This window comes from Papio anubis, chromosome 17 (assembly GCF_008728515.1).
Source record: "Papio anubis isolate 15944 chromosome 17, Panubis1.0, whole genome shotgun sequence".
Taxonomy (NCBI): Eukaryota; Metazoa; Chordata; class Mammalia; order Primates; family Cercopithecidae; genus Papio; species Papio anubis.
Window position 1 is genome coordinate 55,450,717 of NC_044992.1, and position 23,986 is coordinate 55,474,702.

A 23,986-nucleotide genomic window follows, 5' to 3' on the forward strand; every position below is an offset into this window, starting at 1 on the left:
CATTACCAGCCCGGGCAACAAAGAGAGACCCTGTCTCTACAAATAGTAATTTTAAAAAATTAGCTGAGCTTGGTGGTGTATGCCTGTAGTTCCAGCTACTTGGGAGGCTGAAGTGGGAGGAGACCCTGAGCCTGGGAGATCAAGGCTGTGGTGAGCCATGACCACACCACTGCACTCTATTCTGGGCAACAGAATGAGACTGTCTCAAAAAAAAAGGAATTCATTTCCTTCTCCTGTTGCCAACATCACTCCCAAATATATTTACCATACCCTAAATGTCATGATATCAAGAGTTTACTCTGTTACAATAGTTACAACAGTTTCTGAGCTCTGTGTAGTCCTTGTGCAGAGGAAGATTTTTGGTGAAAGCTTCTGCTTAGAATCAGTTATAGGTTGAGTATCCCTAATCTGAAATGCTCCAAATTCATAACTTTTTGAGTGCTGACATGATGCTCAAAGGAAATCCTCATTGGAGCATTTCATATTTCAGATTTTTGGATTATGAATGCTGAACCAGTAAGTATAATGTAAATATTTCATAATCTCCCCCAAAATTCAAAATTTTAAAACACTTCTAGTCCCAGGTATTTCAGGGAAGGGATACTCAATCTATATCAGTCTTCTTAATCAACTGATTTATCTCCCTGGGCCAATGGTGTGGCCTCTGTTTGGGATTAATGACCCATTTTCACAGCTGCTGTGGAATACATATGAATTGGAATCTGTATCTGTGAAAAGTAGGATATCCTAATACAAAGGATTCATATAATGACTAATGTTTTGTAACTACTTAGTAAGTTTTAGGTAATATTTATGTTCAGAATATCTATGAAGGGAAGGGAGATGATATTTGTGGTAGTAGTTTTAGTAAAAGTAGGGGAATAGTTGTGCTCAGACTATCCTAATATTATTGTCCTAATATGGGAGAGGCCAAAAATTACCCATAGGGATTCTTAGCAAAGACATAAGAATCTTCCAAGCATCTCTCCAGGCAAGTAGCCCATGCATATCTCTTAAGAGACTGGACAGAATGTCTTCATTGTTACACTTTCTGATTGTTTTATTTCCCTTTAAAATAAAAGCCATAATTCAAGAAAAGCATGTTACACACTACCCAGCACATTACAGGTGTTTAACAAATACATGTTCATTCCTTTTAGTTCTTTGCACCTTAGTAATAAACTTTTAAAAAGATTATTCCTTCTTCTTTTTTATATAAGCAGAAGAATCATCTATACCATCAAGAGAAAGAGAGGGTAAGAGGTAGAGAAACAGAACCATATTGCTAATAACAAGAGTTATGCAAAGTTTAAATATGGTGTATCAAGAGATAATGTGCTCCCACCATTGGAAATGTTCAGGCATAAGCTATACAACTACATTGAAAGAGATAACAGAGTTGAGCATTACACAGGTGTTGGATGGGACAGCCCTTAAGGTCCATTCCATTCCAGTAATTTTAATAAAATATTCTTTTGACTGCTGTCTGCTACATTCTTTAGTAAAATGTTTCCTTGCTCATCTTTTTTCTTTCCTATATACTGATTAGAAACTATGGTAAAAGTATTGTTATGGCACAGTGCTGACATTTTTTTATTAACAATTTTGTTATATTTGTTAAGTGAATAAACAGGTTAACAAATGAATATCAGTACCCAATGTCAATCATCATAAACAACTTATATATGAGGTTGGAGATGTAAGTTTACTTACTGTCGTAATTCTTGTTTCCTTATCCTGAGGGAATTCTGAGCTGTCTCCCATTCCTCTTTTCCTTCTTAGTTTATATTGAATAGCTTATTTATAATCAGCTATTAGGTAAGGTAGTATATGTCATTAGTGGCAAAATTGGATTTCTTTATTAAAATTTTGGATAAAGTCTTTGAGGCAAATGACCATGTAATCTCAACACATCTTACAATTTCTCATATACAGAAATATACTCCCCAGGTATTTGGTGGCAAAACATTTGAGGCCCAGCAGCCATGAAAAGATAATCTTAGGGTTTTTCTTTCACTCTCACCAACTCAAACCAGTTGTTAGTAATAAGTTGGTAGCTAATATTTTCTTCCTTTTTTGTGTTTTTGTTGTTGCTGTTGTGTTTGAAACAGGGTCTCTCTGTTTCCTAGGCTGTAGTGCAATGGCATGATCATAGCTCGCTGCAGCCTTGACCTCCCAGGCTCAATCAATCCTCCCATCTCAGCCTCCTGAGTAGCTGGGACTACACGCACACACCACCACGCTCGGCTAATTTTTTTTGTGCGTTTTTGTGGAGACGGAGTTTCGCCATGTTGCCCAGGCTGATCTTGAACTCCTGGGCTCAAACGATCCACCCTCCTCAGCCTCCCAAAGTCCTGGAATTACTAGCACGAGCTACTGGTAGCTAATATTTTCAAACAATAAAATGGATACTCTGGTATTTCTTATAATTTGAAACATTTTTTGTAAAATTAATTTTTTCTTTCACTGTTTTTAGTAAAAACCCATTTACTATTTCTTTTGATAACAAAGAAACTTCCTTTTTCTTACTGTCTCTGCAGTTTTCATGATCCAGACATTCAGAGGCAAGATGGCATTTTAAGCTTTTGGACTAGCATTTTGTTTTTCATTTTAATCCCACATCTACCATTATCTGTTTCTTATATGAAGTAAGGGTTTATGTTTATTTGCTTAGCTTGTTTTGCTTTTTGAATAGGAAATATTTAATCCCTCTGTTTAAGGTTATAGAACCTCTTAGCAAGCACAGGTTTATTATGTACTGTCTTAAAGTAGCAAGTGAAACGAAGGGTTAATATTTTTTACAAACCACTTACTTGGATTTTTAAAAGTATAAAATACATGTGTTTTATATGTATTACATATTTTGCATATATATTTTTTGGCTGGAGTAATCCCTGATTCCAAAGTTCTGGAGATACAGACTAGCTGAAAGACATTTTCTGAACTTGAATATTCTAACTAAACTTTTCTTTCTTGTCAGCCACCAGCTCTGCCCACTTGGAAGACCTTGCTTACCTGGATGAGCAGAGACATACACCTTTGAGAACCTCTCTACGAATGCCAAGACAGAGTATGGGTGGTGCTCGCACACAGCAGGATTTAAGAGGTTAGAACCACAGAAGGGCTTTAAGGATGCGCGGAAACAGATGGAAATGGGACAAAGCCAAAAAGTTCCTTCGTTTCCTATTCCCATACTTACTTAAACCTCCCTTAAAAAGTGAAATGATCATTTTAGCATGTGACCAGTTCATTTCTGCTGAGTCTAGAGAAAGATAAACACAAATACATTGTACTCCTCATAGACAGGCATTGTGTAATTATCAACATTTGGAAGCATTAGTTCCTCGAAATTCTGAAAGAAGACAAATGTAAAGAGGCTGTGATAATGGGGGAAATGACCTTTTTAAGATCTTGGATTTCAGAAGTGAATATTGCAGGTGAGCTGTGCTGATCATCATGTACAGGTTGAGCATTCCTAATCTGAAAATCCAAAGTCCAAAATGCTTTGAAATCCAAAACTCCGAGTGCCAACATGATACCACAGCGGAAAATTACACACCTAGCTTCATGTGATGGGTTACAGTGAAAACTTTGTTTCACAAAATGTTGAGTAAAATTACCTTCAGGGTATGTGTATAAGGTGTGTATGAAACATATGAATTTCTTCTTTAGACCCAAGTCCTATCTCCAAGATCTTTCATTATATATATGCAAATATTCCAAAGTCCAAAAAAATCTGAAATTCAAAACACTTCTGATCCTAAGCATTTTAGATAAGGGATACTCAAGCTGTATTTTGCTAGGGATTTTTTTTTCATTTTTGTTTTAGTGGCCATTTCTAGTAACATGCAATACTTTTATTATCTTGGTCTTTTAGAAAGTGCCTATGATCCTGGCCTAACAAGTTCTACATAACCTATCCTTTTCTCACTCAGACACCTGTTGCCTTACCTGCTTTGTGGCATGCTACATGCTTCTCCAAGCTGGCACTGGATCTTTTTAAAGATTTTCATTTTGTTATAATGATGGTCTAGTTGAGGAGCCTCTTACTGGTATTTCTGTCTCTCTCGTGTGCTCAAAATGAACCAAACTGTCTCTGATAGCTTTTAACAGATAGTCTCCTTTCTCTGGTATGTTAGCAATCTCTGTCTCTACCAAAAGTGTGTTTTTTATTTTATCTTACAGATTATTTTCAACTTTCTTTAGCTCTTTTCCTCACCGGTTGTCCTATTCCCTACTGTAAGCAGTATAGTGCCACATGCATAATTCCCACAGGAAGGAATTTGTACGTGTCCACTGTCCACTCTAGACATCATTGTGCTAACAGTTTTTCAGTGATGGCTAAGCAAATAGGAGCATAAAATAATTGATTGTATTGCAACAATTACCATACCTCCCATCAACAGCATTTAGTTGATAACCTCAATCATACTTTTAGTTCCCAGTCCTTTTGTCCATCGTGCTTGCCAGTTTTTCAGTTTGCCATATACCAGTTGCATGGCATATGCAACTGTGTATTTACAGTCCAGAAAATGGAAATATATCAAGCACTATTTTAGACTGATTACATCTAAAGCCTGAATAAATTTGATCAAGAGACCAAATAATTGATTTGCCCCCCGACCGGAATGCACAACCATAATAAAGAAGATTGGACAGAACTACTGATCTATAGGGACCTTCAGATTTGATTGAAAATCTGCCACATTGGCATCATCTTGCATCTCATTACTAAAAAACATACTGACATTGCTGACTTTATTTTCTGCTTTACTAACCATTGAATAATAGATGTTATACTGTATAGAAAACAAAATTATTTGACAGATTTCAGCAGTGAAATTTTTGGGAAACCTTGATGTTGAGTTCTGTTGATATGTGATAGCACCTATCTGCTTCTAGTATCTGAAGATTTAATAAGGTGTTTAACAGATACATTCTGGTGAGCTTGATGTTTACAAATACCAGTTTTACCTGGAATGCAACAAAGATATTTTCCATTGCATTGATCTTCAGCTGAAACATTCAGTGAAACAACAAAAGCACATTCAGAGATTTTCCCAAAGCTTACCTAAATCTTTAGGAAGGGGTCTACCTGAATAATGAATTTCTAAAAATACTAATTTCATATTCCTTGCAAATGTCTTAACTTACTGTTTACATTAATATTTAAACTGGAGTTTGTCCATTGATGAAGATGCTATGATGTTAGTATTTCAGTTCCTTGAAGTCATCTTTATTTTTCAAGACCTTTCCTTTTAGCAGTCTAAATGGTTAGAACATGCCATCCAGCTGGGTACATTGAGCCATAAGAAGCAAGGTGTTTACTTAGCAGTGTAAAATGTGCTAAAACTAGTAATAACTTTAATTCAGAATTTTCAGAATTTAGAGTCCCTAAACAATAATCTTCTCTCAAAAAGTAACATGTTGTCTTGATTATTGTTTACAAATGAATTGTATGGCTTAGGATACAACTTAAAACACATTATCAAGAAAGGAAAGCTAACTTGGGCAGATAAACTTTCCTTATGTTTCTGCAGACCTGCTTGGCAAGCCTTTATAATTTGTGATTATTATATCCACAATGTTGTACTTTATTTCAGAAAAAGAATCAGATTTGTTTTCCTGGAATAATTGTTAAAAACATGTCACATCATGCTTTCTAATTTTATTTAAAGGAATGTACAAATTGCAGTCATATTTCAGTTTGACATATTTTCCTTCTGATTTTGATTAAAATGAAACTACCCCAAAAAAAGTAATAAAATGAAAATCTTTTTTAGTCTGCATTAAGGTTTGTCTTTCCACTTTAGAATAGAGGTGTATCTTTCCACATTTTAAAGGAGTACTCCAACAAGTCTATGAAACAGGGTTTTTTTTAACTTTTATTTTAAGTTTAGGGGTACATGTGCAGGTTTGTTACATAGGTATGAGTCATGGGGGTTTCTTGTACAGATTATTTCATCACCCAAGTATTAAGCCTAGTATCTATTCATTATCTTTCCTAATCCTCTCCCTCCTCTTGCCTCCTCCCACCAGTAGGCCCCAGTGTTTGTTGTTCCCTTTTATGTGTCCATGTGTTCTCACCATTTAGTTCCCCCTTAATAAGTGAGAACATGCGGCATTTGGTTTTATGTTCCTGTATTAGTTCGCCAAGAATGACAGCCTCCAGCCTTATCCATGTTCCTGCAAAGGACATAATCTCGTTCTTTTTTGTGGCTTCATAGTATTCCATGGTGTATATGTACCACATTTTGTTTATCCAGTTCACCATCGATGGACATTGAAGTTGATTCCGTGTCTTTGCTATTGTGAACAGTGCTGCAGTGAACATATGTGTGCATGTGTCTTTACGACAACAATTTATATTCCTTTGGGTATATACCCAGTGATGGGATTACTGGATTGAATGGCAGTTCTGTTTTTAGGTCTTTGAGGAATTGCCACACTGTTTTCCACAATGTTTGAACTGAGTGTGGAAAACACTCCCACCAACTGTGTATAAGTCTTCCTTTTTCTCCACAGCTTTGCCAGCATCTGTTATATTTTGGCTTTTTATTAATAGCCTTTCAGACTGTTATGACACGGTGTCTCACTGTGCTTTTGATTTGCATGTCTCTAATGATCAGTGACATTGAGCTCTTTTCCTTTTTTTTTTTTTTTAATAATTTTACTTTAAGTTCTGGGATACATGTGCAGAACATGCAGGTTTGTTACACAGGTATACGTGTGCCATGGTGATTTGCTGCACCTATCTACACATCATCTAGGTTTTAAGCCCCGCATGCATTAGGTATTTGTCCTAATGCTGTTCCTCCCCTTGCTCCCCAATCCCCCAACAGGCCCCAGTATGTGATGTTCCCCTCCCTATATCTGTGTGTTCTGCCATTGAGCTTTTCATCATAAGCTGGTTGGCTTCATGTATGTTTTCTTTTGAAAAGTGACTGCTCATGTCTTTTGTCCATTTTTTTAAATGGGGTTGTCTGTTTTTTTCTTAACAAATTAATTTAAATTTAAGTAATTAAATTTCTTAACTTAAACAAATTTAAAGTTCCTTGTAGATGCTGGGTATTAGACTTTTGTCAGAGACATAGTTTGCAAAATTTCCCATTCTGTAGGTTGTCCGTTGACTCTGTTGATAGTATCTTTTGCTGTGCAGAAGCTCTTTAGTTTAATTGGATCTTGTTTGTCAATTTTTGCTTTTATTGGAATCGCTTTTGGTGTCTTCATCATGAAATCTTTGCCCATTTCTATGTCCAGAATGGTATTTCCTAGGTTGTCTTCCAGGGTTTTTATAGTTTGGGGTTTTACATTTAAGCCTTTAATTCATCTTGAGTTAATTTTTAAATGTGGTGTAAGGAAGGGATCCAGTTTCAATCTTTGCGTATGGCTAGCCAGTTATCCCAGCACCATTTATTAAATAGGGAGTCCTTTCCCTGTTGCTTTTTTTTGTCAGTTTTGTTGAAGACCAGGTAGTTGTAGGTGTGCAGTCTTATTTTCTGGTTCTCTATTATGTTCTCTTGGTCTATGTGTCTGTTTGTACCAGTACCATTCTGTTTTGGTTATTGTAGTCCTGTAGTATAGTTTGAAATCAGGTAGTGTGGTGCTTCCAGCATTGTTCTTTTTGCTTAGGATTGCCTTGGCTATTTGGGCTCTCTTTCATATGGGTTCCATATGAATTTTAAAATAGTTTTTTTCTGGTTTTGTGAAGTGTCGTTGGTAGTTTGATAAGAATAGCATTGAATCTTACCAATTACTTTTGGCAGTATGGCCATTTTAACAATATTGATTCTTCCTGTGCACAAACATGAAAAATTTTTTTTTATTTGTTTGTGTCATCTCTGATTTCTTTGAGCAGTGTTTTGTAGTTCTCCTTTATAGATATAATTCACCTACCTGGTTAGCTGTATTCCTAGGTATTTTATTCTGAAATAGTTTTTTAATCACAATTCTGGTTTTAAATGATCCTAGAGATAGTAGTTAGTGCTTATATACACTGTAGTGTACCCAGTAGATAACTAAGTTTATTGACTGACTGATTTCAAGTATAGAGACTGTCTGAAATAATATCCTCTGGATATATGTCTAAAGAACATTTGAAGTGGCAAGCCATGCATTGATTGGGAACTTTGTATGGGCAGAATCTTGTACTGTTCTGTTAAGAGCAGTGTTTCTCAAGCTTTTTGGCCCCAGGATCCTTTTATATTCATAAAAAAATTACACAGATGGCTATGGCTGTCCCTCTAATCCCAGCACCTTAGAAGGCCAAGGTGGGAGACTTACTTGAGCCAGAAGTTCAAGACCGGCCTAGGCGACATAGAAAGACCCTATCTCTACCAAAAAAATTTAAAAATAGCCATACAGGGTGGTATACACCTGTAGTCCTAACTACTCAGGAGGCAGAGGTGGGAGGATCACTTGAGCCTGTGAGGCCAAAGCTGCAGTGAGCCATGAGCCATTATTGCTCTACTGCACTCCAGTCTGGGTAATAGAAGGAGACCCTGTCTCATTTTAAAAAGAAATTATTGATCTTATATTTATATGGAATAAATTGATATTATCATATTAGAAATTAAAAATAATACATTAAATATTACTTTGTTTAAAATAATATGTTTTAAAATAATAATAGGGATTGTTGAAATATTCATTTATTCATTTTTTGTAAATAATAGACCCATTACGTGTTAAAGTTATGTCAGCTGTGGAAAATTCCACTGTACACTTGTGAAAGAATGAGAGTGGAAAAAGGCAAATAACCTCTTAGTGCTATAAATATAGTTTTGACTTTGCAAACTCCAAGAACATATCTCAAGAATCTGGGGATCTCCAGATGACGCTTTTATTTTATTTTAGGATCACAATGTTGAAAAACAAGTTTTGTTGGCTCTACACCTCCAGAGAGCTCCCAAATCCAACTACTTTTCACCTCCTTCAGTACTGCCTCTCACTGAGACTATTGCAGTAGGCGAGTTCAGTGGCTCTCACAGTGCGGTCCTGGGACCAGCAGTAGTGACATTACCTAGGAAGTTTTCAGAAATGCAGATTCTTTAGCCCCATTCCACACCTACTGAATCAGAAATTCTGAGAGTGGGGCCTAACAGAAGCCAAACCTTCTGGTGTTTGAATCACTTTTCAAACACCTAGTTTCTCAGCACCTGCCAGAACTCAAGTCAAGTTTACAGAAAAAACCCCAAAAATCAAAAGAATTGGGGCAAAGGACTGAACAGACACTTCTCAAAGAAATTAATTACAACTAAACAGGCATGAAAAGTGCTCAGTATTATGCCATCAGAATGCATCCGAAACCACAATGAGATACCATCACCAGTTAGAATGGCGATCATTAAAACGATCCCAAGGAAACAACAGGTGCTGGAGGATGTGGAGAAATAGGAACACTTTTACACGCACCTGTTTGGTAGGACTATGAAACTAGTTCAACCATTGTGGAAAACAGTGGCGTTTCTCAGGACCTAGAACTAGAAATACCATTTGACCCGGCCATCCATTGCTGGGATACACCCAAAGGACACTGGTCGTATATAAAGACACATTTTACATATGTTTATTGTGGCTGTTCACAATAGCAGAACTTGGAATCAACCCGATATCCATCAGTAGTGACTGATCCAGAAAATGTGGCTGCATACACCATACTGGAATGCACAATACGGCCATAAAAAGGACCGGTTGGTATCGCTGGCAGGGACATAGTGCAGCTGGAAACCAATGTTCTCGGCAGCTATCACCAAGAACCGAAAATTGATACCCCATGTTCTCACTCACAGGTGGGGTGGACAATGAGATCGCTGGACATGCAGAAGGGGAGCATCCTGCAGGGTCCTATTGTGGGGAGGGTGGGGGAGGGATACCATTAGGAGACATACAAATGTAAATGGCGAGTTAATGGGTGCAGCATGTTTTATGGCATGTATGCATATGTAACAAACCTGCACATTGTGCACATATTGCCCTAAAGACTTAAAATTATAGCCGTAAAAAAAATACACTAGTTTGGGGATGTCTCACTTATATGGTGAGATAAGCTTTATGCCTCAAGGTCCATCACAGATTATTTAAATTTTAAATAAATGGATTTGAGGCTGGGCCATGTTAATTCATGAATTTATTAAGGTTTTAGGTACAGGCATAATTCATTTACGTTTGCCCTTAATAGTAGCTTCTGGTTATATGATGATAATTAGTGATGCGGCGGCCTGAAGCAGAAGTTGTTGGGATAACATCTCCAAGTGGGATATTAACATGCTTGTGCTGTTAATTAAAGTCCTTTTTTTTTACTCTTCAAGACGGCAGACAGCTGTTGCAGGGTGATGTTTCAGAGCCTGGCCCAACAAGGGTGCATGAGTCCTACTGTCAAGTTTCGTTGCAGCAATAGATTCTAGCAATAGGCCCTCCAGGCTTTGAATGCTATTAAAAGTCATAGAAGATTGTGTGCAAATTACCAGAGTGTATATATGAAATGGCCTACTACAAGCGCCTTTTCTAGTCCCAAAACCTAATGTCTTTGATACTTATTAATTTGAACTAATTTAACTAATAGGGTTTTCTTGGGAATTTTAAAGTTAAGGCTGGGCATGAGTTGGCTCCATATAATCCCATGGGAGGCTGAGGCAGAGGGATCACCTGAGGTCAGGAGTTTGGGACACCACAGGCAACATGGTAAAACACATCTCTACTAAAAAAATAGAAGAATTAGGCTGAGGCGTGGTGGCGTGGGCCCATAATTCCAAAGCCTCAGGGGAGGCTGAGGGCCAAGAATCAACCCCAGAACCAGGGAGGTGGAGGTTGCAGTGAGCCAAGATCCGTGCACTTCACTCCAGCCTGGGCAGCAGAGTCTCAAAAGAATTTTTAATTGTTTTTTGGGATTTCATAGCAGAATTTAATCACCATTATGTTAATGTGGAGTTATGCTAAAAATTATCCACCTGAAAATATCCACTCTTTCTGATCATCTTAATGAAAGCTCTCATTCCATAGAGGAAGATAGAAACTAGGTTTGCTGCCTATTACAAGGAAGGAAGAAATAGTTTATTTTTATGGATAAATGTAATAAATCTTATGATGGGTTATATAAAGGGAACCAGGAGTAGTTAAAATATAGAAAGCAAATTCTAGCCTAGTGACTTCGAATGGTAGCTACTTGGGTTAAATTAACAACAAATTATTAATATTGAGACCTTAACCTGCCTGGTATTAAATTATAACCACCCTCTTCTACTTGAAGAAATTATATATTGCTAATTAAAACTTCATTTCTCAATATATGCTGGTTCCTTAGAACTTTCACTAAATCTCGTTATATAAAAGGCCATTCAGAGGCTTTGTGTTTAGTTATTAGCTACTTTAATAGACACTAGGTTGGAGGGCATATGTAGAAATGATAGTCTGATTCATTGGCAGAATTTATGTGAAATTGGCCCTGCCACAGTTAACTTGGTTTTATCAAAGCAATAAATTTAATTTTTATCAAATCCGTGCTTCAAACCATTTATGAGTCCTGTACTGTTCTGAAACAATGAATCCTTTATGAAGATGACTAAGATGCATGTCATGAAGCTAAATGCTCTTACATTAGCCTACTGAGTCACACATCCCTGAGGTTGCTTAGTCATCTTGATCGTTGCCTGGCTGGCTCTCACATTTGCAAGGGAATATTTCCATCAGTCTTTTCTGCCTCATTGTTCATTATTTCATCCCTACAAGTAAGGTTAAATTTTCTTCTTAAGTAGATTCCAAACCCAAGGATAAGGTTGCATGCATATAACTTCCTATACTAAATATTATATGGGTAGATTGTAAGTTTTAGTTGTATGAGGTTGTTCCCCTCACCCCCAACCAGCTCTTCTGCAGAGTACCTAAAAGTTTGAAAATGTCCTTGAATGTCTGCTAGATACTAGTCTGTGCTTTTTGGAGTAGTCTGGTTGTGATTTTTTTTAAAGCAAACCTCTACTTACTGAAGTCACTCTATAAGAAAATAATTTAAAATAATTTATTAAATAAAGTCACTCTAGATATGTGCACAAATCTAATAAACCAGACTTATTTAGTAAAGTTTGAAAACCTTAGCAGTAGCTGATACATGACAAGTTCTTCCACAAGACCTGCAAGAGAAAAATAACCTTTGAGAAAGAGAAGAGTTTATAAACCACATAATCTTCTAATATTCATATACTTACTTTAAAGAAAGGCTGTGGAGTAACATGAACAAAACTCTCATCTTGACATCTAACTCTGCAAGATCTCTCGCTGGAAATATTTTAAAGTGCCTTGAGTGCAGTAAAGAAAAATACTCTTAAGCCATTTTGATGTTTTGATCTAAGTTAAAGAATAAGCTTCCTCAAAAGTGACTAGGTCTATTAAAGTAACCACAATGCCAATAAATTTACCTAGATAACACTTTGCAAAAAAAAATTGTAATTCAGTAAAATGATCTAAGTTTTTTAATCTTGTAGTATATAAAAGGTTTCTTGTGAAATAACTTCCCCAGATACTCATAAAATTACAGAACCAGATAATTTCATTTGTAGGGCCACAATGAAAGGCTATTTCATCAATGAGAGTTCACTTTAAAATGTTTTATCTTAAATTTCAATGAATTAAAATAGCCAGTTTTGATATTCCCAAAAATAAATGTTGTATATCACCTTAAAAGCCAGCACTCTAGGAGCACAAAACTTAAGACAACTGTATTGACATAGTTATATTTTATCAAGTATTTCCTATTTTAAAAGCTTTACTGTTTTATGTTTTCTCTACATTTTGAGGTATTAAATGTGAGGAAGCGTATAAAAAAACGACAACCTCTGGGAGAATTGGGTTTTCCCTTTTTTTTTTTTAAATGTTCTCCAAAGATCTTTGTTCCGTTTCTGAAAATTCCACTCAGCAGTGACTCCAGATTTTTCTCAACAAATGTTTTCCCATAAGACCAATGTCAGAAAGCTGAAATTTAATATGCAAGTTATTCAAAGATTCAAAGTAAGAATTTTTTCAGAGTAAAATAAACCTTTCCCTTTTTTTATCCCCCCATTAATAGAAAGCAATGGACTTTGTAAAACACTAAGACAAATGTTAACAGTGAGACACTCTTCAAAAGGTATAAAAGTGATAGCATGCATTTACTGGAGTTCTTACTCTTTGTGGGCACAGTGCTTAGAGCTTTAAACATATTCTTATTTAATCCTCACAACTCTTTAAGTAGTGGTAATAAGGAAACTATGTCATAGACAACGTAATATAAAAAGCAATCAGTAATACAATCATAGCAGTACATTGGCTTATGGTAGATACCCTGTACTCTGCGGTATTGGAGATGGCAAAGACTGTTGAATATTTCAGCAGGAGCTGTGGTCAGAGAGGATACCTGATGGTTCATTCACCCAAACCAGCTTCAACTCCTCTCTTCCTTAATAGTACCTCAGTTTTCCTTTCATTTGAGCTTTAAATCTTGGAATCAGCATTGAGTCACCATCTACATTATCTCCTATATCCAGTCAGGACCAGACCCTGAGGGTCCAGCTCTCACAGAGTTTCTCACATTCTTTCTATATTCTCCATTCTCAATATTGCTAATTAACTTGCTTCCCTCCTCTGGTCTTTCTATCTTCTTCTTTGTTGTTGTTGTTGTTGTTGTTTTCTTTTTTTTTTTTTTTTTTTTACTTTTATTTTAGTTTCCAGGGTGCATGTGACAACGGTTCGTTACATAAGTAAACGTGTGTCACAGGGGTTTGTTGTACAGATTATTTCATCACCTCGGTATTAAGCCAAGGACTCAACAGTTATCTTTTCTGCTTCTCTGGTCTTTCTGTCGTCTAATCAGTCTAATGCCTGGCTGCCAAAGTAATCTTTCTAAAGTGTAGCTCAGAATCATGTCATTTCTCTGTCTTATAGTCATCATTGCCAGCATCCTTGTTAAAGTTAGTATGCAGGAATAGAAATTACCAACATTTAAAAGCAATTTTGAAGAAAATAAGTTACAATTTGTTACCTTTAAAATTAACTCTGTTAATACTTAAGAAAAGCTAAAAAAAATTTTTTTTACAGAATAGACACTGCCAGATGGACAATGAAATAGAACATGTAATGGAAAAGAACTAAAGGAACAGAGATAGTAAGATAATGTATAAGAACATGCCAACACAATGCTTAGTGAATTTTATTAGTTCAGTAAAAAACAAAGACTAAAATTATTTCTATGCCAGATGAGTCATCAGTATTTGACATCAGTATTTTTAGTACTTAAAAAGAGGTAACAGGCTGGGTACAGTGGATCATACCTGTATTCCCAACACTTTGGGAGGCTGAGGCAGGAGGATCACTTGAGGCCAGGAATTCGAGACCAGCCTGGGCAACATAGTGAGACCTGTCTTTACAGAAACTTTAAAAATTAGCCATGCACAGTGGTACATGCCTGTAGTCCCAGCTACTCAGGAGGATCACTTGAGTCCAAGGCTACAGCTTCAGTGAGCTATGATCATGTCACCACACTCCAGCGTGGGTGACAGAATGAGGACCTGTCTTTAAAAAAAAAAAGGAGAAAGACAAGGAGAAGTAATAGAGTGACAAGGCAACCTGTGGAATAGGAGAAAATATTTTCAAACCATGTATCTGATAGGAGTTAATATCCAGAATATATAAGAAACTCCTACAACTCAATAGCAACAAAACAATGTTTAAAAATGGACAAAGGGGCCCAGCGCAGTGGCTCACGCCTATAATCCCAGCACTTTGGGAGGCCGAGGCGGGCGGATCACAAGGTTAGGAGGAGATTGAGACCATCCTGGCTAACTCGGTGAAACCCCGTCTCTACTAAAAATACAAAAAATTAGCCGGGCATGGTGGCAGGCGCCTGTAGTCCCAGCTACTGGGGAGGCTGAGGCAGGAGAATGGTGTGAACCTGGGAGGCGGAGCTTGCAATGAGCCAAGATCGCGCCACTACACTCCAGCCTGGGCGACAGAGCAAGACTCCATCTCAAAAAAAAAAAAAAAAAAAAATGGACAAAGGATTTACATAGACATTTCTTCAAAGAAGACATACAAATAGCCAATAGGTATATGAAAAAATGCTCAATATCACTAATTGTCAGGGAAATGCAAATCAAAACCATAATGAGATAGCACCTCACACCTGTTAACATGGCCATTATTTAAAAAAAAAAAAAAAAAGACAATAACAAGTTTTGGTGAGGATGTAGAGAAATCGAAACCCCATACACTGTTGGTGGGAATGTAAAATGGTGCAGTTGCTGTGGAAAACAGTATGGAGGTTCATCAGATATTTAAAGTAGAACTACCATATGATCCAGCAATCCCACTTCTGGGTATTTATCCAAAAGAACTGAAATCAGGGTCTCAAAGAGATATTTTCACTCCTATGTTTATTGCAGCATTATTCACAATCGCCAAGAGACAAACTACCTAAGTATTAAAGGATGAATGGATCAAGAAAATGTGGTCTATATATCAATGGAAAAGAGATCCTGTAATGTGCTACAATATGAATGAAACTTGAGAACATTCTGCTAAATGAAGTAAGCCAGTCACAAAAGGACAAATATGGCATGATTCCTCTTATATGAGGCATCTAAAGTAGCCATCAGAATAGAAAGTAGAATAGTGGTTGCCAGGAGCTGGGAGAAGGAGGAAATGGGGAGTTCCTGTTCAATACGTATAAAGTATCAATCATGAAAGCTGAAAAAGTTCTAGAGGTCTACTGTACAACATTGTGCTTATAGTTAACCATGCTGTACTATTCACTTAAAAATTTAAGAGGGTAGATTTGTGTTTTAATTAGCCTCTCCCCCTATGGAAGAACAAACATCAGGGGTAGGCAACAGATGGCACTGAAATGTGAAGGTAATGGGAAGTCCATGATGCTGCCAAGACTCCTGAAAGTGATTGAGAAATGTGTAAAGTGAAAAGACTTGAACAGAATTTGACATCAAGAATGGGAAGACAGTATGAAAGCGTGATCATCACTAGCATTTATTGAGCGTTTACTAAGTACCAGGTTTCATACTAATAACTGCATTATCATGACAGCCCCATGAGGTATATGTATCCCCTCTTACAGAGTAACAAAATCAACATGGAGAGAGGAGTTAAGTAATTTGCAAAAGGTCACACAGTTGGTATGTCTGAGCATATAACCTACCATGATATAATACTTGTGGTTAAATGATCCTAGTGGCTATAAATTAGAAACAGAGGATTGTGACCCAAAGGAGAGGCAAATTAAGATATAGAGAGAGAGTAGCTGATCTATTAAAATTAAAAAGCCCTAAGCCTTGCTAGGAAATACTAAACTCATGAAACCCCATGCTTTTATATAGCACATGTCATATCACATAATGTTTTCAGAGGACTGAAAGTCTTAGACTGGGTGCAGCAATCCTCATTGGTGAGCACTATACAGAAAGGACACCTCAACAAGAAACATAGTGTTTTCAAAAATAAACTGATTGTTCCCAAGGAGTCCCCTCACCCCCGCCATTTTTAACTTTTTTTCCCCGGTGTCCTATGAGTAAGATAAAAGTTTTAGATCAAGTTCTAGAAAGGTCTTAGATTGCGAATCATCAGCTCTAGAGAGTTCTTTTCAGACACATGCCTGACTTCACTGATCCTGTTTTTTACAGAGGATAATGGGGAAGTGGGGAGAAATGAAGTGGCAAAGGGCTTCTGTGAGGGAGCAAGGGAAATAACATTTGAGTCATTGTTAGGTCGTAGTCAGTATCACTCAGTTCTCATATGTTCAAAATCTGATTCACGTAAATCTTTTTTTAGCACTAAGAAAGAATCTTAAAGATTTCATCCAAGTCCTTTGTTTCACATTTAATGAAACTGCCTCCAAAAGCAGTTAATTCCACTTGCCCAGGGTAATAGAATAATAAACTTTGAACTAGAATCCAGATCTACCTTAGTCATTTCTCTCTTACCCTCTCCATGATTCTCTGTTACACTCTCAGATTTCAAAGATTTGCCAAATCTCAGGATGAAATGTACTTTTCAGTCTAAATAGTTAAAATAAAAACCAAACCCCAGATATGTTTTTTAATCGTTGGGTAAAAAAGTAAAACCTAATTTATTTTAGTTTAGTTTAGGTATTGATCTAATCTCTATATAGAATATACTGTAGGCTGCCAAGTAAATATCGTATATTCTTAATGATTGAGGACATCTGCTAATAGTGAAGGTTGATCTTTTCCCTTCTCTTTTTGAAAGAGTTGCTTTTTTAAGAGTCCTTCCCACCATCCTCTGTAGTAATTAATTACTAAGATATGATGAAAATATCTATCTCCTAGCTTAGTCTCTTTTGTTCTTGTTTTCTCCCTTTTTTCTTTTCACTAAAAAAGACTTGTTTAAATACGTCTGTTACTTCTTTGTCTGATTGTATTTATTAGCAGAAATCTGATAGGGTTAGAAAGATTGCTAGGTCGATTTTATGTAATACTGATCTATAGGGACAGGTTGTTCTGCTGATTGCTTCTGGAACGTCAGTAGGTCTTTTTACCTTGGCTAACACCTACCTATAAATAGGTAGCTGTACTGACTGTACTGTAAGAACTAGTTGCTGAGAATTTTTAAGCTAAAAATATTCCTATCAGAGTTAATGAGGTAAAATCATCATCTGGCACCTATGGCCTGGCAAATGAATACACACTTTACTAAAGCATTTTAAAGCCATAATAAAAACAGCATGTCTGAATTCCAGCTTTTGTTAATGGAAGAATTGCCTGGTTAGATTAAGCCTTCCATGGATAACAATTATGAAATATGAACCAAATACAAAAAATAACTATTTGAAGGCACTGGAGAGTGGCAAAAGGCAGATGGAAGTGGGAAGTGAGTTTACATTTGGAATATAGGGACCAAAACCAGTATATTTTCAAGTTTGTGGCATTTTGCTTAAGGACTCTTTCCAATCTGTGGTGGCTTCAAGTGGCAGAAAGCCACAGCTTTACTTACTTGAAGTATCAAAGGACAGAATCCCAAAGCTGGCAGAACACTGGAAAGTTAGCAAGGAAATTCTAAAAGAAAGGGAGCTGCAGAGGCGTTGGATCCCAAAATGTGTGTGTAAGCCCTGCCCCAGATCCTTGGCTGACTGCTGAACCATATATGTATAGAAGAAATCCTAATAAGCTCTGCAAATAAAGAAACACCCAGAAGCTGAAAGAACTTAGGTATTTCAGCTGCTTATTATAACCGAGGAGAATTTGAGCCCAACTAAGTTAACGTGAACAAAAATCAGCATACTTGAGAGGAACATAACAGAATCCAGAGATTCTAAAATGTATATGTTAAACCCAGTGTAATTGAATAATGTACCCCAAAAATTCATGTCCACCCAGAATCTAAGAACGTGACCTTTTTGGAAATAAGACCTTGCAGGTATAATTAAATTAAAATGAGATCACACTAAATTAGGGTGAGCCCTAAATCCAGTGACGGTATTTTTTAAAAAGAAGAGAAGTCACACAGAAGTACACAAGGAAGGGGCCATGTGAATTTGGAGGCAGAAGTTGGAGTGATACAGCTATATAAGCCAAAAAACACCATGAATTTCTAGAAGCCACTAGAAACTAGGAAGGGGGGAAAAACTTCTTGAGCCTCAGAGGAAGCATGGCCGTAGGGACACCTTGATTTTGGACTTTTAGCCTCCAGAACTGTGAGAAAATAAAATTTGGTTGTTTTAAGCCACAAAGTTAGTGGTAATTTGTTATGGCAGCCCTAAGAAACTACTACACCAAGAATGTTAGTAAAAAGGAAGGAAATATTATAATAAAGATAAGAGCAGAAATCAGTGGAGTAGGAAATAGACAAACGTTAGCAATAATGAACGAAGCCAAAATTCGTTATTTGAAAAAACAAAATTTATGAACCCCATAAATAAAATCTATGAATCTTAATATTGCTTAAGAAAAATGGGAGAAAACACAAATTACTAATATCAGGAATGAAAGAGGAGATATCACTACACATTCTACAGACATAGAAAGCATAATAAGAAAATATAAGAGATGTTATAAATGCCAATAATTGCAACAACTTAGATGAAAATAACAAATTTCTTGAAAAGCACAACTTACCAAAACTAACAAAAGGTGAAATAAAATATCTCAGGGTCTCTATTTCCTTTGAGAAATTGAACCTGCTATCAAAAACCATCCAACAAATAAACCTTCATGATCAAATGGTTTCACCATTGAATTCTATCAGGTATTTAAGAGTAGACGGGTAGATCATCTGACAGGTATATGTTTAACTTTTTAAGAAATTGCAAAATTATATTCAAAAGTGGTTGTATCATTTTTGTTCTCACTATCCATGTATGAGAGTTTCAGTTCCTCCTCATTCTTGTCAGTACATAGTATGGTCAATCTTCTAAACTTTTGATATTCTGCTACTGTGTAGTGATGTCTCATTGTGCCTTTAATTTGGATTTCACTAGTAACTGATATTGATAATCTTGTGTGCCTATTTGCTATCTGAATATCTTCTTTACATTTTGAAAGTTTTTTATCTAGTTTGGATACACGTCCTTTAACAGATACTTGATTTACAAATATTTTTTCTTTGTTTATGGCTTCTCTTTTCATTCTCTTAACAGTGTCTTTTGAAGACAGAAGTTTTTAGATGTCCAACTTGTGAATTTATGTCTTAGAGGACTGGCCTTTTTGTGTTGTGTTTAAGATTTCTCTGACTAATCAAAGGACACAAATATTTTCTCTTAAAAATTCTGTAGTTTTATGTTTTACATTTAGGTATCTGATTTTGAGTAAATTTTTGTATATGATGCAAGATATGTGTCAACATTCTTTTTCTTTTCGGTTTTTTCTTCTTGGAGGGGAAGATACAGATACCTAGTTGTTCCCGCACCATTTGTTGTAAAGACTATGCATCTACTGGATTCCTTTTGCACCTTTATTAAAAAGTATTCATCCAGAGATACATAGTTCTATTTCTGGACTTCTGTTTTACTTATCTAATATTCTATATTGATACTCATAACATACTTTATTACTGTAGCTTTATAATATATCTTGAAATCATGTCAACCCTCTAGTCTTCTTTTTTAGAGTTATTTCAGCTATTCTAGAGTCTTTACATTTCTTTGTGAAGCCTTGTAAATTTCTACCAAAAAAAAAACTGCTAGAGTTTTTATGGAGATTGGATGGATGGATGGATGGATGGATGGACGGACGGACGGACAGACAGATCAATTTGGGGGGGGAAGATAGATAATTTGGGAGGAAATCAACTTATCAGTATTGAATCTTCCAACCCATATAGTATATCTCTGCATTCATGTGGACCTTACTTAATTTCTATCAGCTGTATTTTCTAGCTTTCAGTGTATAAATATTGAAAATCTTTTATACTTATCCTTCAGTATTTCATATTTCTTATGCTATTGTAAATGATATTGCTTTTAGCTTGATTTCTAATTGTTCATTGCCAATATATAGAAGTACAATTGATTTTTACCATATTGCTCTTGTATCCTAAAACCTTGCTAAACTCATGTATTAGTTCTAATGGCTTTTTTATAGGATTCAGTAAGATTTTCTGCATAGATGATCATGTTGTCTGTAAATAAAGATAATCTTAGTTCTTCCTTTTTCTTGCCTTGCTACTCTGACTAGAACTAATACAATGTTGAGTAGAAACAGAGCAGAAATTCTTGCTTTTTCTTGATCTTAGGTGGAAAGTGTTCAGTCTTTCACTATTAGATATGTCAGTATGTTCTCCGTAGATGTTCTGTATCAGGTTAAGGAAGTTCTCTGCTGTTGTTAGTTTGTTGATAATTTTTTTTCAATCAGGAATTTATATTGGATTTTGTCAGAATTCCTCAACATCAATAGAAATTATATTTTTCTTTTTTAGTTAAAATATTGCAAAACACACTGATTGATATTTGCATCTAACTTCGCATTCCTAAGAGAAAACCTACTTGGTCATGACTTTTTAATATATTGATGGATTCAATTTGCTGCAATTTTGTATATACTCTTTTGCATTTATGTTCATAAGTGATATTGGTTTCTAGAGTTTTTTTAATGTCTTTGTCTGGTTTTAGTATCATGGTAATGGGAAAGTATTCCCTCTTTACTTTTTTTTTTAAAGCATTTCATTTGCATTCCATTGAAAATACTTTCTAATTTGTCTTTTGACTTTTTCTTTGACTTACATATATTTACTTCTAGGGAACTTCCAGATATATTTCTGCTATCGATTCCAAATTTAATTTCACTGTTGTCAAAGAACATGCTTTGTATGCATGATTTCTTTTAAATTTGTACAGAATTTTTTACGGCCCAAGATATGATCTGTCTTCATAAATGTTTCATATGCAATTGAAAAGAATTTGCTATTTTACAGTAGACAGTTCTATAAATATCAAATAGGTCAAATTGTTTTTTTTCAAGGCTTTTATGTCCTTGCTGATTTTCTCTCTACTTGTTCCCTTAATCATTAGAAGAGAGAGATTGAAATCTTTAACTGCAAAAATGGATTTTTTAGATTTCTGTATTACTCCTTGTAGTTTTTGCTCTTTGTCTTTGGAGTTTTGTTATTAGAGTGTGTATTTAGGACTGTTAGGTATTCTTGATGCATTGACCCAGTGATCATTAGGAAATGACCTTTTTTTTATCCTTGATGATGTTCTTTGCTCTGAAATTACTTTGTCTAATAATAAAAACCACTCCACCTTTCCATTATTTGTGTTAGCATATATTACTTATCTTTGTCCATGCCTTTAATTTTAGCCTATTTGTATATTTATATTTACAATGAGCTTCTTATTAACATCATAGTGATGGGTCTTGCCTTTTTATCCAATCTGTCTTTGGCTTCTAATTGAAATATTTAGATCATTTACTTTTTTTAATTAGGGGAGGTTTAAATTTATCTTCTTGCTATTTGTTTTTCATTTATCGTATCTATTCCTTGTTCTCATCCTGCTTTTCTTTATTTCACTACCACATTTTGATTATTTGTATGAGTATATTTTTATCTCCTTAATTAGCTGTACTCTTTATTTTTGTTCACTGTTTGATGTATGCTATGTAGGTTTAACTTATTACAATGTACCCTCAAGTGATATTATACCATTTCATGTATAGTATAAGACCATTACAATAATTATGTCAGGAGTGCCCCTTGGTTCAAGGATTCCCTAGGAGGACTCACAGGACTCAACATGTAGTCATTACCACAGCTATGCTTTATTATAATGAAAGGATACAAAGGAAGATCAGCAAAGGGAAAAGCCACAAGGTGCAAGTCTGGAGGAAACTAGACACAAGCTTCCAAGTACCCACTTCCAGTTAAGTCACACAACATACACTCAGTTCTTCCAGCAATTAGTTGTGACAACATGTGTGAAATATTGTATACCAGGAAAACTCATTAGTGATTCATTGCCCAAGATTTTTACTGGGGTGTGGTCATACAGACCCCCACCTTGCCTAACACATACCAGAATTCCAGGCTCCCAGAAGGGGAGCAGGTAAACCACATCGTTTGTACAAACTGTTTAGGTACAATGAGCCATTCTGTTCTAGGAATGGTAAGAGCCCTCCTGAAATCCAAATTCCCAGACTTCTGCTAGGAGTCAACCTTGTAAGCAAGCTTTCTAAAGGGAACAGCCTCAGACCTGTTATTTTATTTCTGCAAAATGTATATTTCCGTTTGTCCCCTCCCAACCTCTATGTTGTTGTTGTCAGACATTTTACTTATATAAATGTTATATACCCCACAATACAGCGGTTAGTTATCTTTTAAAGAATTTTAACCAATAACATAAAAATCTTATATATTTATCCATGCAGTTACCATTTCTGGTGCTCTTCATTTCTTTGTGTTAATCCATATTTCCATCTGGTGTCTTTCCTTCTGCCTGAAGGACTTTAACATTTCTTGCATTATGGATTGGCTAGTGATTAATTTATTCAGCCTCTATATGTCTGTAAAGGTCATTATTTTAATATGATTTTTGAAATATTTGAAAGCTGTTTTCACTGGATAAAGAATTCTAAGTTGACAGATTCTTTTTCCTTTCCATAATTTAAAACTATAAATCCACTGCCTCCTCACGTGCATTATTTGTGACAAGGAATCTGCTGTCATTCTTTCCTTTGTTCCTCTGTACTTAATGTCATTTCTTCTCTAGCTGCTTTTAAGATTTTTCTCTTTATCACTGTTTTAATCAATTTGATGTGCCTTAGTGTCATTTTCTTCATGTTTCTTGAACTTGAGGTTTATTGAACTTCTTGCATCGGTGGGCTTATAGTTTTCTTCAAATTTGGAAATTTTGTAGACATAGTTTTTTAAATATATTTTCTTTCTCCCACCTTCAGAGACTGCATTTGCAACTATATTTGGCCACTTGGAGTTATCTCACAGTTCACTGATGCTATTTTTATTTTGGAGGGTCCTTTTCTCTGTGTTTTTAATTTTGTGTAGTTTTTATTCCTGTGTCTTCAAGGTCATTCATCTTTTCCTCTGTAATGTCAAATGTGTCCCTAATTCTATCTAGTGTATTTTTTCATTTGAGATGGGTGTGTGTGTGTGTGTGTGTTTGTTTGTTTGTTTTGAGATGGACAAGCGAGTTTGTTTGCTCGCTCTGTCACCCAGCCTGGAGTACAGTGGCGCAATCTCGGCTCACTGCAACCTCTGCCTCCTGAGTTCAAACAATTCTCTTGCCTCAGCCTCCCGAGTAGCTGGATTACACATACCCGCCACCACACTTGACTAATTTTTGTATTTTTAGTAGAGATGGGGTTTTGCCATGCTGGCCAGGCTGGTCTCAAACTCCTGACCTCAGGTGATCTGCCCACCTCGGCGTCCCAAAGTGTTGGAATTACAGACGTGAGTCACTGCACCCGGCCTCATTTCAGATGTTCTTGTTTTATATCTAGAAGTTCAGTTTGAGTCTTTATAGCTTCCATGTTCATACCTTTTGAGC

The 23,986-nt window shown here is 36.0% G+C and overlaps 1 protein-coding gene across 9 annotated transcripts in view; it reads left to right on the forward strand.

Annotated features, from left to right (window-relative positions):
* Positions 1-23,986, forward strand: part of TANC2 (tetratricopeptide repeat, ankyrin repeat and coiled-coil containing 2) — a 471,789-nt gene that overhangs the window by 304,319 nt on the left and 143,484 nt on the right. For all 9 annotated transcript variants that reach the window (XM_017950844.3, XM_031657665.1, XM_031657666.1 and 6 more), the window contains one exon: positions 2,981-3,106. In XM_017950844.3, coding sequence (XP_017806333.1) covers positions 2,981-3,106 — 126 coding nt within the window. The remainder of the gene's footprint in view (positions 1-2,980; positions 3,107-23,986) is intronic.